We start from the raw sequence: 17,296 nt of genomic DNA, 5'->3' as shown, positions 1-17,296 counted from the left end.
CCCAAAATCACCTCTCCGAGCAACTGTCTGGGGTCCCCAGCCCCAGAGCTCCAGCAGAGTCCTGGCCTGGGGAAGCCCCCGTGCCACCTCAAGCCTCCAACAAGGCAGGCTCCTGGCCAACTGTGGCATCTGCCTTGACTGCCCAGAGCAGCAGGAAATTAGGTTTTGGGGGACACAAGGCAAGGCAGTAGTCTGACACACCCACAGCAGTCCAGCTGGCACTGTGTGGGCCTCATCCTGTCTGGAGTCCCCTCCCTCCCACAGTGGGCCAGACAGGAAGGCCTGGCAGTGACCAGATAAGTGGGTCCAGGTCTCAAGGCAGCCTGGCCCGCATCCTGCAAGGCTCTGAAGAGCCCCCCAGCTGTTAGTCTGCCCACTGCACAGGGCCCTGGGCCTCTCTGGTTCTGACGACTATAGGTGTGTGGGCTGTGGGGCTCTTGCAGCTGCTCCCCAAAATCGCCAGTCATTTCTACAGACACAGAAATCGAGACACTGAACAGAGAACAAATGGTGTCATTCGATAAAGCTGATGAGTCCGCTTCTCACATGGCACCCAGACCGTAAAGCAGTAGGGTCTGTGAAAGCCATCGCAGTGGCTGGCCGGGTCCTCGTGAGCCAAGCACACTGACTCCCGCAAGTGGTGTGCACGCACATGTGCCTGGACATACATGAAGACGTGGACATGGGGGTCTGACCTGGACATTCATGATGGAAACGTCTACAACAGAAGGTGCCCAGGACCCATCCATCTGGCGCACAAACGAAGATTTATGGCTCAAAAACCTAAGCGTCCTCCAGCTACTGCTACCATCTGTCCCTCAGCTGACGACTGCCGATGCTTCCCAAGCAGAGCTGTCCAGTCCACTCATGGAGCTCCAACTGCCTGTCACTGTGGCACTAGCGTGCATACGATGAAAAGCCCACCGACGCCGCGCTCCTCTGCTCGGCCCCGCTGAGCCAGCGTGAGGGGCTGCCACTGCCTTCGGCCTACGGGCTGCTCGCCTGGAGGGGTCTCCACATCTCCACCCCCACAAGGCAATCCAGCAGCACTATGAAGAGACGCAATTCTGCCAATTCTAAGGTCACATTAAAACTTTCCCCAGAGATTATGATCACTGCCAGCTGAAAAACCCAATGTCCTTGCCCAGCCAAGCTGCATCCTGACATGATATGGTTTTAAAAGATGCTGTGTCATAGAAACTGACTGTGCCATTCAAGGAAATGCACATTGGTTAGCTTCCTAAGTTTTCGGGTCTCCAAACCAGTGACACTCATGTGTCGCTTAGTGACATGAGAAATGTGTGCTCAGCCGCTGCTGTGTGATCACAGAGTGTCCTTACACAAGCCTCGATGGTGCGTGTAGTTTTATTTATGTGTTTTTCATCTGGAAAAGCAAGTGTCCCAGCAGCATGACTGAACACCAATCACTTCCCCTACTTGATCTACAAGAGGCCAACGCCAAGAGCCCAGGCCAGGCTTCCAAACACTGCACAAGAATGTCGTGGGCCCGCTGTCAGGGAAGTGTCCATCGCTGACCCAGACGCTGTTATGTGGTGCATGACTGTACAGTGTTTTCTCCCATAAACAGTTACCTGCCACGTAGCTACATGATTCAGAACATTTTGAACAGTTAATTTTGACATCTGAATAATTCCATAAAAACCGTAAAATCAGTTTGGTGGTGTCACAACAACATAGCATCACTTTACGACAGAATCACCTGGAAAAACAGAACAGCGAATACATACATCTTAAAAAATGCTGGGGCGGGCCAGGCACAGTGGCTCACACCTGTAATCCCAGCACTTTGGGAGGCTGAGGCAGGAGGATCATGTAATCCCAGCACTTTGGGGCGGCAGAGGCAGGCAGATCATGAGGTCAAGAGATCAAGACCATCCTGACCAAAATGGTGAAACCCCGTCTCTACTAAAAATACAAAAATTAGCTGGGCTAGTGGCACACACCTGTAGTCCCAGCTACTCGGGAGGCTGAGGCAGGAGAATCGCTTGAACCCAGGAGACAGAGGTTGCAGTGATTCCAGATCATGCCACTGCACTCCAGCCTGGCGACAGAGTGAGACTCCATCTCAAACCAACCAACCAAAAAAAACGGGTGAAAATCTAATGGATAATTCAACATTGCCACATAGAAACCTCGGTAAAACAGGCCAAACAAACGCGGACAGGCTGGACAGGCGGTCCTGGCGTCAGCGCACGACAGTCACATGGGGAGGGGCAGTGGCCAGGTCGGCCTTGGACGGGTACACCACCTTCAGGCTCCCTTCCAGGTCCACCACCCGGACCTGCTCCACCACCAGCGGGGAGGGCCCGTCCTTTCCAGCACTGGCATTCGTTCTGGGATCTGAAAGTTGTCCAGAGACTGCATCAGCTTCGGTATCTGAGAGTGATCCTTCCTCTTTATTTTCTAAAGTGTACTTGTTCATTTCTGCCATTTTCTGCAAATGAAAAATACCTCTTTAACCTGGAGATGAGAGGTGACCCAGGGAAGACATGCTGCTGTCACCCAATGCAGTAAGCAAGAAAGAGGCAATCAGGACGGGTGGTAAGTCAGAGCAGAGCACCACTCACGCTCAAAACGCGTTTCTCAGGAGGAGCCACCACGCACTCACCAGAATGAGGGCATCCATGACATCCTTGCAAATCTGCAGACTGGTGGCACTTGTTACTTCCAAAAACAAATCAGAGGTCGTTTTCTTAACCTTAAAGAAAGATTTCAGAAAAGACAGTTATCAAATGTACACATCAGCAACTGCATCATTTGTTCTGAGGAAAAATCTACAAAACTGTGTGGCCAGGCAAAGTGGCTCGCACCTGTAAACCCAGCACTTTGGGAGGTGGATGTGGGAGGATCTCTTGAACTCAGGAGTTCAAGACCAGCCTGGGCAACACAGCGAGACCCCATCTCTACAAAAAAATACATCCCAGGACGTCGCGCAGCACTGAGCATAACAATGAACAGTGAACCGCGGCTCTGAGAAGCCAGGGCCTTTGTCCCCTCCGGGCTGCGTTTTCTATTGCACACAATGAGACCTCACAATGCAGCAGACACTTGTGTGTGTTCATTCTTTTTCTTTCTTTTTTTTTTTTTTGGAGACAGAGTTTCGCTCTTGTTGCCCAGGCTGGAGTGCAAGGGCGCAATCTCGGCTCACTGTAACCTCCGCCTTCTGGGTTCAAGCGATTCTCCTGCCTCAGCCTCCCAAGCAGCTGGCATTACAGGCATGCACCACCACGCCCGGCTAATTTTGTATTTTTAGTAAAGACAGGGTTTCTCCGTTTTGGTCAGGCTGGTCTTGAACTCCCAACCTCAGGTGATCCGCCACCTTGGTCTCCCAAAATGCTAGGATTACAGGTGTGAGCCACCGCACCTAGCAGACTTGTGTTAATTCTACAGGGAACAACCTAGAAGACACACCAAGTTCACACACATGCCACCCTACCTTTGTCTTCTCACTGTTGGTTATTGGTGGGAAGGAAATCACATCACCGTCTGCATCCACAAGACACGGGTAATTTTCATTTCCATCCAGCAAGTGAAGGTATCTGTGTGGGAAGAAATACAAATGATAGGCCTAACTATAAAAGGTATATTGTGCAGGGTATGGTGGCATGTGCCTGTGGTCCCAGCACTCGGGAGGCTGAGACAGGAGGGCTGCATGGGCCCAGGAGTCTGCTGGGCTGTGCTGCGCCCATGGACTGTCTACATTAAGTCCGTCATCACTATGTTGAGCTCCTGGGAGCGGAGGACCACCAGGCTGCCTAAGGAGGAGTGAACCAGCCCAGGTCAGAAACAGAGCAGGACAAAAAGCTCCGGTGCTGATCAGTAGTGGGATTGCGCCTATGATTGGCCACCTCACTCCAGCCTGGGCAACATGGCGCGACCCCGTCTTAAAAACAAAAAAGAAAAAAGGCACAGCTGGGCGCAGTGGCTCACTCCTGTAATCCTAGCAGTTTGGGAGGCCAAGGCAGGCGGATCGCCTGAGGTCAGGAGTTCAAGACCAGCCTGGCAAACATGGCAAAACCCCGTCTCTACTAAAAACACAAAAATTAGCCAGGTGTGGTGGCAGGCGCCTGTAATCCCAGCTACTCGGGAGGCTGAGGCAGGAGAATCGCTTGAACCCAGGAGGTGGAGGTTGCAGTGAGCTGAGATCGTGCCACTGCACTCCAGCCTGGGTGACAAGAGTGAGACTCTATCAAAAAAAAAAAAAAAAAAAGGCCGGGCGTGGTGGCTCAAGCCTGTAATCCCAGCACTTTGGGAGGCCGAGATGGGCGGATCACGAGGTCAGGAGATCGAGACCACCCTGGCTAACACGGTGAAACCCCGTCTCTACTAAGAAATACAAAAAATAGCCGGGCGAGGTGGCAGCGCCTGTAGTCCCAGCTACTCGGGAGGCTGAGGCCGGAGAATGGCGTGAACCCGGGAGGCAGAGCTTGCAGTGAGCTGAGATCCGGCCACTGCACTCCAGCCTGGGCTACAGAGCGAGACTCCGTCTCAAAAAAAAAAAAAAAAAAAAAGGCACACACCTGAAAACATACCTAAAGGGTAAACTGGACGAATCAAAAAGTTTTTTTCCACAAATGAAGTGTAATATCAAGGGCCAAAGCATCACAAGCCTCAGAGAACAAACTATTCTGCAGCCTGTGTTTACAGAAATCACTGGGCTAGTTATGGATGATCATCTTGCTTAGAGCAGCGCCAAGGACCCTGACTTGGACACCCAGCAGCGAGGGGCACGGACTGGGCTGGCATTTATGTCGGTTTCCTAATGGCTACTTTCTATTCTATCCTGTCCTGCCCTATCCCGAGGGCGACCCGCCTCCTGCGGAATGGCCAATACCTCCGCTCCTAACACCTTCCACTTCCCTCACGTCAGGGCCATCTAGATGACAGACTGGTTCCACAACGTCTCCTTTCAGAAGAGAATGCTTTCTTTTTTTCTTTTTACCCTGTAAGAAGCTTCCGGTTCTGGTAGCATTAGGTGTTCCTGAGGAGCACAAACTAACTCAGTGGAGGCTGGCATGCTGCACCCCCACGCCCGGCCCCACCCCACCAGGCGCGCTGCCCACCTGTGCAGGCCCGACACACTCTGCCGCTTCTTCTGCTTCCTCTGCTCCTCGGCCTCCAGCTGCAGCTGCCGCACCAGCTCCTTGGCCTTGGCTTCTTTCCGCCCCAGGGGAACAATCTATTGGGCAGAAACCCATAAACTCCACTAGGGTCACAGCCACAGAACTCGCCCGTCCGGTTAATTACAGCCTTAAGCCTCCACGAGCCCTCCCAACTCCCACCCTCATTCATCTCTACAGCAGGCAGGGAGCATCCCACGGGACACGCAGCAAGAAGCTGCATGCAGGCTGCGATCGTAGCATCCCTGGGAGACCTGACGCCCAAACACACCGATCCTACAGAGGCAGGGCTTAACCTCAAACCCAGCCATGCACAACCGTTTCCAGAGGTCTGCCATCCTCACAAGGCCAAAAGAGGAGAGAAAGCCTGAGCAGCCGGGACCGCATGCACTGCACAGAATTCAACATCCAGGATAGCACCACGATACAGCAACTCACACTACTGCCAACCCCACGCACAGGGTTTTACAATCGGGACAAAGACCAAGATTTCTGATTAAAGGGTAGTGAGCGAGTGAAGGAAACCATTTTCCCACAACTGCTCCTCCACCGAGTCCTCTCACAGCTGTGCACCGCTTCCAGGAACTGCAAACGTGGCCTGTTTCATTATTTCATGTCTTTGCAAGAACAGCATCGGATTCTACTCTAAAGAAAATGTTCAGGCCAGGCGCGGTGGCTTATGCCTGTAATCCCAGCACGGTGGGAGGCAGAGAAAGGTGGATCACCTGAGGTCAGGAGTTCGAGACTAGCCTGGCCAACATGGAGAAACCGTCTTTACTAAAAACACAAAATTAGCTGGACGTGGTGTGCATGCCTGTAATCCCAGCTACTTGGGAGGGTGAGGCAGGAGAATCGCTTGAACGCGGGAGGCAGAGGTTGTGCTGAGCCGAGATTGTGCCATTGCACTCCAGCCTGGGCAACAAGAGTGAAACTCCGTCTCAAAACAAAAAAGAAAGAAAATGTTCAGGCCAGGCATGGTGGCTTACGCCTGTAATCCCAGCACTTTGGGAGGCTGAGGTGGGTGGATCATCTGAGGTCTGGAGTTCGAGACCAGCCTGACCAACATGGAGAAATCCCGTCTCTACTAAAAATACAAAATTAGCTGGGCGTGCTGGCACATGCCTGTAAACTCAGCTACTTGGGAGGCTGAGGCAGGAGAATCACTTGGACTCAGGAGGTAGAGGCTGCGGTGAGCTGAGATTATGCCATTGCACTCCAGCGTGGGTGACAAGAACGAAACTCCATCTCCAAAAAAAAAAAAAAGAAAAGAAAAGGTTCGGGCTCCAGTATTAGCACAGCGTCTTTCAACACCAAGGAGACCCTTGAGCAGACCCTGCAAAGGAGGCTGCAACACCTTGAGGTCCTGTGGGGGCCGGGCGCAGTACAGCAGGGGCCCTTTGACAGCGCGGAGCTCGTGGGTGGCAAGGGTGGCGGCCGTCCTCTTCTCACAGAGATCTTCGTGGAGCTTGGTCTGTAACACAGGAGCAGTGATGAGCGAGGTCTTTTGTGCCCAGCGAGGGGTTCACGCTTGACCCTCGGCCGGGCTGTGCACCAGGAAACCCTCCCAGTCCAAGGTCTTCAAAACCCCGCCATACCCCTTTCCGAGACGGGGCTCCCCTCCAACTCCTCTCCACCCGGCCAGCCAGGCACTCACGTTGTGGAATCAAGATAGTTTTCATCAGGAAAACTATCTTAACCTATCAATCAGCAGACTTTCTCCCTTCTCTAATTCTAGACGTAATATTTGAGATTTTAAAGAATCCATCTTGAACTTTAAATAAAGGCTAAGCTTTAAGTTTTAAAGCCCTGGCTGTGGTGCCTGTTCCCTTCCTCCCTAAACTGCAGGCAGAAGGACTCGCATGACAGTCACTCTCGGCCTGCCATGCACTGTCACTGCCACTGCGGGGCACGCGGGACTTTCCCCTGGGCACAGATGTGGTTTATATTTTAAAAGTTGGTCAGGTGTCACAGAAAAACAACAAACTGGGAAGTTAGTCTTGCCAAAACCTAAACAATTCACAGAAGAATGTGCTGGCAAGAGTTGATGACTTTAATACTATCTTACATAAAACAAAATGTGTCATTTACTGCAGAGGTCAGAAGACCCACCAAAATATCAAAAAATCAAGGAATCCTGATTTCTTTTCCTTTTTTTTTTTTTTTTTTCTTTGAGATGGAGTCTTGCTGTGTCAGCCAGGCTGGAGTGCAGTGGTGTGATCTCAGCTCACTGCAACCTCCACCTCCCAGGTTCAAGTGATTCTCCTGCCGCAGCCTCCCCAGTAGCTGGGATTACAGGCACTCGCCACCATGCCAGGCTAATTTTTGTGTTTTTAATAGAGATGGGGTTTCACGATGTTGGCCAGGCTGGTCTCGAACTCCTGACAGGTGATCCACCCACTGCAGCCTCCCAGAGTGCTGGGATTATAGGCATGAGCCACCACACCAGCTGGAACCCTGATTTTCAACTACAATGAAGCTATCCAGGAATTAGGATAGGCCAGGTGTGGTGGCTCACGCCCATAATCCCCACACTTTGGGAGGCTGAGGCGAGTGGACTGCTTGAGGTCAGGAGTTCAAGACCAACCTGGCCAACATGGTGAAACCCTATCTCTTTTAAAAATACAAAAAAATTACCCGGACATGATAGCGGGCCCCTGTAATGTCAGCTATTCAGGAGGCTGAGGCAGGAGAATCACTTGAACCCAGGAGGCAGAGGCTACAGTGAGATTAGACTGTGCCACTGTACTCCAGCAGTGGAGACAAAGCGAGACTCCTGGAAAAAAAAAAAATTAGGATAAACCATTAACCCCATATGTGGAGGAGCAAGGGATAGGGCCAGTGACTAGGACTAACCAGGCCAGGCTGCGGGCATCTGGGAAGAGGCCATCTCCAAGCTGGGGACACCTGCCTCCTGGAGGGGACTGAGGCCTCACCCCTTCCTCAGCAACACCTGAGCCAGAACCTGCTCTATTCCCTCTTTGGAGCTGAGGAGACTTAGGCACACAGACATCTGGCTGGGCCCCACACTCCACTGCTGCTCCTTCGGACACGCTCGCCCCAGGATGTGTCCCAGCCTGCGGCATCCCACACCTCTGTCCTCGTCATCTGAGGACCCCACGGGCACCCACCTGTGAGGTGAGGAAGCGCTTGAGCGCATTCCCCGGCTGCAGGTCCATGCCTCGCACCACGGCCCCCACGATGTAGGGCCGCACGTCCCGGACCTCGGGGCTCACTCTGACTGTCAGGGGTGCGGGGTTTTCAGAGACGTGCAGGACCCTGAGCAGCAGCCGGCCGGCATCTCCCACGTCCTGCTCCTCCCCATCGCCGCCCTCCCGCCTCTGCTTCCTCTCCCTCCTCTTCTTCCGGCCGTCTTCCTTCTCCGAGCCCTCGGCACGGCCCTTGCCCTTCCCGCCACCGCGGCCTCCGACGCGCAGGTACTCCAGGATGGATCTTGTCTGGCAGCCGCTGACCATCTTCTCCAGGCGCTTGTCTCTCAGCTTGTTCCCGCGGAAATTGATCTCCTTGAGCTTGGGGCAGTCCGCAAGCTCCGCAGGGATCTCGCTCAGCTGGTTGTTGGAAAGGTCCAACGTCTGCAAAGAGAAATGAGGATGCGTCAGACCCCCAGACCCTGGGAAAAGAGTCCAGGGTCAGCTCCAGAGGCAGGGGGACCACTCATCACTCACAAGAGCCACCACTGGCCTGTCTGTGGGGACGTCCCTGGGGAACCACAAGTTATTCACCTGTGAGTCGCTTCCCCAGCTGTGCACCCCCACATCAAAGGCACTATCCAAGGAGGCCCTCCGAGGGGAAGCTGTCAGCCACGGTTAACAGTGATCTCTGCAAAAGCTTCTGACTCAAACATGTCACCCTCTTCAACAACCACAGCAGCACTGAGATCAATCATCAGGTTAGAGAACAGAAAGGCGACAAGGGATGAGGGATGTCTGGCTGTGAAACGTGACCTCGTGTCAGGACCTACCAGGACTGCTCAGGTGAGAAGCAGGTTCCCCAAAGTGGTGGGGTTTTTTTTTAATTAAATGAGCTAAAAAAAAAAATACAGCAAAATCTCTCAAGAGCATTCTTCTTCACATTGAAGTACAAAATTGCCCACAGTGACACACACAGTGCTCTCGGGGGAAGGAAAGGGGAAAGCCGACTTCAATGGCGATGGGTTCTCAGCCTTCGTCTGACCCAGGGCAGGTGCATCGGGGCCACCACTGTGTGCCACACAGATGCCCAGGAAGCCCCGTGGCCCACGGGAAAGCTCTTTCTATGACCATGACTGATCAGACTTTGGCAAAACGTGCAGGTGACCTCACTGAAAGCATGGAAGGGGTCCAGTGGCACCGGATGCACTCGTAGGATCTCTCCCCCAGGGTCTGGGCAGTGCAGGGAACGTGTGTGCGAGGGCAGCCACCTCCATGACATGAGGCTGCCGCTGTGGGTTCAGGCAAAAGGGGCCCATCCGCCTCCACTCTGCTCTTTCCTGGCTTGGTACCCAGGCCCCACAGCCTCACCCCACAGGCACTGCCAGAAAACTCTTCCGTCCCAGCTTCCTCTAGGGCTGGAGGAAGACCCTGCTTGGGATGTAAGGCCTGACCCTCGGGGGTCTCTGGCAGCCTGGGTGCCGGCTCTGCCCCCAGAGAGGAGGCAACAGCATGTGGGCCCCCGGAAGCCAGCACTCACCCTTGGTTGGTGTGGCTGGTGAGTCCCAGTCACACTGTATGTGGAGGAGACAGGTGGGGCTGGACCTGATTGACTCTGAACAGAGATGGGAGGGGCTGATTACCCAGAGGACACCTTCTGCTTCGCCTGGAATGGACGGCAGGGGTGATGGAATTTCTCAAGCCCCAAGTTGTGAAGGAAATGAAAAAAGGAACCTGCCGGAATCCTCTGGCTCAAGCAATCAAGCTGCTCAGTGGCAGGTAAGGGCAGCATGGCTCAGAAATGCGACGGTGCTCACAAGCGGGAAGGGCGGCACGGCTCAAACATGGGAGGGTGCACTGGACAAGTTCCCACAGGGAGAGCAGAGACCCAGGGAGGAAGCGGACAACTTAACAGTCAAGGAGGAACAGCGTGTGTAAAATAGAAGGGATCAAGTGCCCTCCGGGAGAGAAGGGGCAGTCTAAGCAGCAGTGGTGCCTGCTGGGGAAGAACGGGAGGCGGGGGCTGAGACCAAGCCCAGCTGCTGAGCACTACCTGAGCTACGCGTCCATCGGCTCTAACAGAACTGCCACAATTTTGTGCTTCTCCAGACAGGACAGGATGGGCTGGGCTGGTGTGGACTGGTTGGACTGGTGACTCCAGCCCAGACCTCCCTTCCAGCCCCACATGGGACGGGAGACAATCTACCCCTGGAATCCAGGTGGTCTCACAAAATACCAGGAGCTGTATCACGAACACTGTCGCCAGCCTGCAGCACCAGGAACAGCGCGGCCGTGAGCTCAGGCTTCTAGAGCTCCTCGCCTCCCTGTCAAGAGCCCTGGCTCCAGCGTTAGAACCAGCCTGGGCCAGCAGCCCAGGGCACAGCTCGCCTGGCAGAGGCCACGGGAAGCTCTCGGGTTGGAAGGTCGTGGGTGCGGGCATCTGAGGTTCTGCTCGGTGGGCTTCTGCACTGCCCTAAGGGGCTTTGGTCAAAAAGCTTGAGAGTTCCCCTCAAGTGAAACCTCCTTACTGCCTGCAAACATGCAGTGGAGCGTCTCCCCCAGCTGACGAAGAGCAAGTTCCTTAAGACCCAGGACCAGCAGCAGAGGCAAAGGAGGCAGGCAGGGCCCCACTGGGGCGCCCATTGCAGCCCGAGCCAGGTTCAGCCCACAGCCTGCAGTAAGTCCCCAGAATGACAATGGCGGGCACTCGGAGAAGGGTCTTCCTTCCAGGCAAAGACTGTCAGAGAAAGGGCATCTGAGCAGCTCAGGACCTGCCTGGAGGCTCTGTGGGAGTTGGGGGACAGGAAGAGAAGCGGGGGAAGGAAAGCAAGAGGGAGGGCAAGAGAGTCACCATCTGGGTGGGGTGCAAAGCCGCAGATGTTGGGGAGTCCTTGTCAGAAATGCGAAGCCCTGCTGACGAGGTCACACGCTGGCCCCTCAGCCCAGCGCTGGGCACCCAGTGGCAGCCTCAGCAGGAAATGAAGCCAGAGGTTTCACATACGAAGGGTGGGATGCGGGTAGCGTCAGTTTTCAATTGTGCGAGGGAGTAAGCAGGAGCGCCTGCAAGGATGTGAGGTGCACACTGGCTTCAGAGAGGATGAGTTACACGGGGTCGCTGGGGGTCGTCCTGACACCTGATGGGACGAACTGCCATCACCTGTCACCTGGAGCTGACACTCTTCTGCAGGAAACACAACCCCCGCGGTGGCTAAGCTGATGGCAGCAACGTGGGGCCTGACTCTGGCCTGGCACACTGGCTGCCTTCCGGGCCCATGGCTTTTGCAGGGGACCTGCTGCTGGGGAAGGATCCTAACTTCATGGTGGCGACAGGCTTACATAAACCAACCCAACAAAGAGCGCCAGTCCCTGAGTGAGCCCCACTCCCTCCGGCAGCAACTGAGACACTCGGAAGCGGAGGGGAGAGCATCTGGCTTCAGGAGGGTTCCCGTTGAGGCTGAACTCCCCGTGCAGCTTGACCTTGGGAGGGGAGTGGCCCAGGGCCTGAAAGGACATCTTTACTAAGGCACCGTCCTGCCCACATCAGCTGTTCAGGTAACATCTGTCCCACCCATCCCTCATTCCCACACGGACAGCACCACAGGCCTGCGTGATGGCCACTTACAATGCAGTCAGGAGAGGTGTGACGTGCCCCCATCCTTGGCTCACCACAGCGCTGGCAGCTGGACCCCACAGGCCACAGCAGCGGGAAGCAGCCGGGGAGGGCCAGCCAGGTGCTCTCAGAGCTCAGCAAGTCACGTGGCTCTGAGGCCAGGACGCTGGGGAAGCCAGGCTCCACGCAGGCAGAGCTACAGGTGAGGCCACAGGACAGCAGAGGCCTCGTCCCCAGTGGCTGGGAGGAAAGAGGGTCAGGGCCTTTGCACTGCAGGTCCCAGCCCAGGCTTGGGGGTGCTCCCTGGGGAATGGGTGTGGGGATGAGCACCAGGAACCAGGCTGAGCTGCTTCCACTTGCAGTCTCGTCCCTCTGGGCGGGGGAAGGACAGGCAGAAGCCTCTGTGCTGTTATTCTGGCGGCCTCTAAAGAGCCAGCCCTCCCAATGAACCGGAACTGGGCTTGCACTTAGTTAACCCACAAAACGCAGGAAAGTGGCAGGAGGCACGTTCCAGGTCAATGCCTGAAGAGCTGGCAGCTGCTGCTTTTGTGCTGAGGAGCCCTGAGTCCTGCGACAGAAAGGGAGGGAGAGGCCCCGAGATGACACATGGAGAAGCCCACCCACCCCGGCAGCCCAGCGCTGAGCCCATGCCAGCTGAGCACAGCCACACAAGCGACCAGCAGCAAGAGCTGCAATGTCCACTGTCCAGCGGAGCCAGCCCAGAGTGCAGGGCTGCTGCTGCTTGAAGCCTCGTGGTTTCAGAGTCAAGCAGCCACGATGACCAGCACCACCTCCGGTCTCCCTCCCTCTTTGTGTCCTGCATTACCCTCCCAGCCTTCCTACAGAGGAGCAAAGAGCTTTCAAGAGCCAACGGCACGCAGTCACAGAGAGGCAGGGCTGGAGCCCATGCCTTCTGTTTTTATTCCTTTCCTCCCCCTTCTTTCTCTCTCCTTCTTTTTGAGATGAAGTTTCGCTCGTTTCCCAGACTGGAGTGCAGCGGCGCCATCTCGGCTCACCGCAAGCTCTGCCTCCCAGGTTCAAGCGATTCTCCTGCCTCAGCCTCCCAAGTAGCTAGGATTACAGGCACGCGGCACCATGCCCAGCTAATTTTGTATTTTTAGCAGAGATGGTGTTGAACTCCCGACCTCAGGTAATCCGCCTGCCTCAGCCTCCCAAAGTGCTGGGATAACAGGCGTGAGCCACAGTGCCTGGCCTTTCTCTTTCTTTAAGACAGGGTCTAGCTCTGTTGCCCAGGCTGGAGTGCAGTGGTGTGATCATAGCTCACTGCAGCCTCAACCTCCCGGGTTTAAGCGTTCATCCCACCTCAGCCTCCTGAGTAGCTGGGACCACAGGGGCACACCACCACACCCAGCTAATTTTTCTATTTTTTGTAGAGACAGGTTTTTGCCACGTTGCCCAGGCTGGTCTCAAACTCCTGGGCTCAAGTGATCCGCCCGCTTCAGCCTCCTGAAGGGCTGGGATGCCAGGCATGAACCACCGCACCCAGCCTGCCTTCCGTTTCTGAGCTCAGTTTTTTGGTTTTCTTCACTCCCCATCTCCCCACAGCACCAGGAAGGACATCAAATGCATTGGCCTTTGTGTGCAAAACTCCAGTGTGTGTAGCTACATTGCTGGGCACAGTTCTGGTAGCCACTCCTCAGAAAGGTCCCCAAAAGGACATCTAAGTCCAACAAGGATTCCAATAGCTCTTGCATGACCCTCCAAGAAACAGGTCTCCTGATAGCCACTGGAAGCCTAAAATGTATGAACAGAATGGCCTAGGGGAAAGGGCACTTGGTCACCTCTTTTGGGATTTGGAAAACAAGACACACTCTTTGACATGAATGACATTGTTTTGGGCACCACAAAGAGTACTGCTTTATTGGGCAGGTGCTAGAGAGAGCTGTAAACACAATTTTTTTTTTTTTTTTTGAGACGCAGTCTCAGTTTGTCACCCAGGTTGGAGTGCAGTGGCGCAATCTCCGCTCATTGCAACCTCCACCTCCTGGGTTCAAGCGATTCTCCTGCCTCAGCCTCCCGTGTAGCTGGGACTACAGGCATGCACCACCACACCCAGCTGATTTTTGTATTTTTTAGTAGAGACAGGGTTTCACCTTGTTGGCCAGGACAATCTCGATCTCTTGACCTCATGATCTGCCCGCCTCGGCCTCCTAAAGTGCTGGGATTACAAGCCACCATGCCCAGCCCACAACACTTTAAGAGCTTGAATACTGAAAGACATCTATGAATTTGAAAAGAAAGATTGTAACCTTGGCCGGGCGCGGTGGCTCAAGCCTGTAATCCCAGCACTTTGGGAGGCCGAGACGGGCGGATCACTAGGTCAGGAGATCGAGACCATCCTGGCTAACACGGTGAAACCCCGTCTCTACTAAAAAATACAAAAAACTAGCCGGGCGAGGTGGCGGGCGCCTGTAGTCCCAGCTACTCAGGAGGCTGAGACAGGAGAATGGCCCGAACCCGGGAGGCGGAGCTTGCAGTGAGCTGAGAAAAAAAAAAAAAAAAAGAAAGATTGTAACCGACTGGGCGCTTACATGTAAGGTACAATGTTAAGATACAGGCCTACTACATCAACATTCTGGAAAACCAAAAGTATCTGTCAGGTGGGAAAGTGGGGGTAGACCGTGTTGTACCCAACATCACACCTTTGTCCTAGAGGGATGCCTACAGCCCCGAGGACCAAGGAAAATGCCAGTGAACTCACCTCTTCCAGGAAATGCCAATGAAACCACCTTTGCAAAACCTGTAACAGTGACAAAATTACGGTGGTGGAAAAGATCTGATCTAACCAATCCCCATCTTCAGCCTTCAAACTACCTTTTTTTTTTTTTAATTTTTATTTTTAGACAGAGTTTCACTCTTGTTTCCCAGGCTGGAGTGCAGTGACATGATGTTGATTCACCGCAACCTCCGCCTCCCGGGTTTAAGCGATTCTCCTGCCTCAGCCTCCCGAGTAGCTGGGATTACAGGCACGTGCCACCACGCCCAGCTAGAGACAGGGTTTCTCCATGTTGGTCAGGCTGGTCTACAACTCCCGACCTCAGATGATCTGCCTGCCTTTGCCTCCCAAAGTGCTGGGACTATAGGCATGAGCCACCAGGCCTGGCCCTTCAAACTACCTTTAATTATTCCTGGGCTTGGGCCAAGCTAACTTTGGGAGACATTTATAGTTTAAATGATAATAATCCTTCTATAAAACTCAATTGCCTTTGTAAAGCTAATGAGGGTCCACCAGGCTAGGAGGATGGAGGAGCCTGAATTCTGCTAAAGTGCAAACATATATGACTGTCAGTCATTATTCTGGAGATGACAACATATGTGACCTCCCCAATTACTCCTGCAGATAACATCACTACCAGTACTGTAGAACCTAAGATTGGCCTTCGGAGCTGTCTTTTTCAGGTTTTTTGCATGTCTGATCAATGGCACTACCTGAAACCAAAATGAGCTCCCGTTGCCCCACCCAGAAGTGACTCAGTGAGCAGGAGGGCCATTTCCCACACCCCTACGATTGCACCTCAACCAATCAGCAGTAAGCACCCATTGCCTAGCCACCCTCCCCTTCCCCCAAACTATCCTTGAAAAACCCCAGCCTCCAAATTTTGGGGGAAACTGGTTTAGTAATAAAACTCAGCCGGGTGTGGTGGCTCACGCCTGTAATCCCAGCACTTTGGAGGCTGAGATGGGCAGATTATGAGGTCAGGAGATCGAGACCATCCTGGCTAACATGGTGAAACTCCATCTCTACTAAAAACACAAAAAATTAGCCAGTCATGGTGGCAGCGCCTGTAGTCCCAGTTACTCGGGAGGCTGAGGCAGGAGAATGGCGTGAACCCAGGAGGCGGAGGTTGAAGTGAGCTGAGATCGCGCCACTGCACTCCAGCCTGGGCGAGACTTCATCTCAAAAAAAAAAAAAAAAAAAAAAAATGGAGGAAGAAATGCAGGACTGCCTTAAGGATGAAACCAAAAGAGAAGATGCAGAGATGCAGAGACCATCCGGCTGGGTTTAGGTTGTGGTTCTGCCATGTGGCTTCCCCACTATCTTTTAGGCAACAGATTTAACGGGGCACCTGTTATAGGCCAAGCATTATCCCGGGGCCTGGGGATCCCAGATTAATTAGTAAACAGACCCTGGACAATCTAGTCTGGAGAAAAACCCAAGTTACTTGCTTACTTTGCGCAAGCCCTTTGACTTTCTGTAAAACAGCAATAACCACTCCTACCTTGGAAAGCTGCTATTAGGATGATGCTATTAGGATGAAGTGAAATACAATCTTTGAGATCACAGCATGTGGCATTATGCAAAACCCAGGGTGCCCCCTTCACCACAAGACTCCAGTCACTTCACAAGTATTAAATACAAAAAAGACAGGTTTCGACGCCCGACCTACGGGAGAAGCCAAGTTTGCTAACAATTACAAAATAGCGTACCACGTGTAAAAGTCCAGTTGTTAACAGAATGAGGGGGAGTTCAGAGACCACCTAGTATGTTGGTGTGGCCAGGAGAAGGGGCAGTTGGAAGGCGGCAACTACTTCCCAGGGTGATGCCCCCGCAGTTGGCTCCTTTCAGCCTTGCAGGAATTCCCTGGGCCCAGTGCCCCAGGGGGCGTCACTAGGAAGGGCTCGGTCCCGAAAGGGGTTCCTTCTCCAGGGCTATTCCAAGGCCCCATCCCGCCCCGCCCGGGCAGCTCCCGCTGACCTTGAGCGAGGCCAGGTGGGCGATGTCGGGGCTGAGTTCTCGGAGGCAGTTGTCAGCAGCCGCCAGTTCACTGAGGAGGGGCAGCGCGCCGGGGCGAAAGAGCTCCGCCGGGAAGGAGTCGAGGCAATTGCCGGTAAGGTTGAGGCTCTGCAAGCGCGGGGCGCAGCGCGCCAGGTCGGCTGGCAGCTCGCGCAGCCGGTTGCCGCTGAGGTTGAGGCTTTGCAGCTGCGGAAGGCCAGGCGGCTCGGCGGGGCCCAAGCCTTGGCCCGGCGGCAGCGCTTCCAGCGCGTTGCCCGACAGGTCGAGTACCCGAAGGGCAGGCAGCGGCCCTAGCTCGGGGCTCAGGCCGGGCCCCAGCGCGTTGCGCCGGAGCACGAGGCTGTGCAGCTGCGGCAGGCCCTGCGCCAGGCCAGGCCCCGGCGCGCGCAGGCTCCCGCAGCCGCTCACTTCCAAGTAGTGCAGCAGCGGCAGGGTGAAAAGCCGCGGCGGCAGCTGCCCACCCGCCGCCCGCACTCGCTCCTCCAGCCCGGGCCCCGTCAGCAACAGCTCCCGCCGCCGCTCCCGCTCAGCCAGCTCCAGCTCCGGCCAGGCCTCGGACACCGCCGCCGCCGCCATGGCGCCTCAACTACTGGCAGGCACCCACCCACCAGGGTGCTTCCGGGGCAGCGCGCGCCACTTCCGG

The 17,296-nt window shown here is 54.7% G+C and overlaps 1 protein-coding gene and 1 long non-coding RNA gene across 2 annotated transcripts; both read right to left on the bottom strand.

The window, feature by feature from the left end:
• Positions 1-1,349: 1,349 nt before the first annotated feature.
• LRRC47 (leucine rich repeat containing 47) lies at positions 1,350-17,244 on the bottom strand. The gene is made up of 7 exons (XM_045381843.2): positions 16,615-17,244; positions 8,270-8,731; positions 6,496-6,612; positions 5,085-5,200; positions 3,458-3,560; positions 2,630-2,719; positions 1,350-2,455 (listed from the first exon to the last, which is right to left on the bottom strand). Exons 1-7 carry the CDS (start codon positions 17,227-17,229, stop codon positions 2,207-2,209), a joined length of 1,752 nt encoding a protein of 583 aa, XP_045237778.1. The 5' UTR covers positions 17,230-17,244; the 3' UTR covers positions 1,350-2,206.
• LOC135967486 (uncharacterized) lies at positions 8,739-16,606 on the bottom strand. Its single transcript, XR_010581643.1, has 3 exons — positions 14,435-16,606; positions 11,910-14,167; positions 8,739-11,468 (listed from the first exon to the last, which is right to left on the bottom strand). It is a non-coding gene; the product is annotated as an uncharacterized lncRNA (long non-coding RNA).
• Positions 17,245-17,296: the final 52 nt, after the last annotated feature.

This window comes from Macaca fascicularis, chromosome 1 (genome assembly GCF_037993035.2).
Source record: "Macaca fascicularis isolate 582-1 chromosome 1, T2T-MFA8v1.1".
Lineage (NCBI taxonomy): Eukaryota > Metazoa > Chordata > Mammalia > Primates > Cercopithecidae > Macaca > Macaca fascicularis.
The sequence above is the reverse complement of the archived record's forward strand: the minus strand, read 5'-3'. Positions and strand labels throughout refer to the sequence as shown.

What these genes read in the sequence shown, in the direction of transcription:
- LRRC47 (XM_045381843.2), bottom strand. Translation starts at nt 17,229, where the DNA reads ATGGCGGCGGCGGCGGTGTCCGAGGCCTGGCCGGAGCTGGAGCTGGCT. An exon ending in CCAACAGTGAGAAGACAAAG is followed by an intron (nt 2,720 to 3,457) that starts GTAGGGTGGCAT and finishes TCTTTCTTTAAG; the next exon opens with GTTAAGAAAACGACCTCTGA. An exon ending in TCATGGATGCCCTCATTCTG is followed by an intron (nt 2,456 to 2,629) that starts GTGAGTGCGTGG and finishes TTTCATTTGCAG; the next exon opens with AAAATGGCAGAAATGAACAA.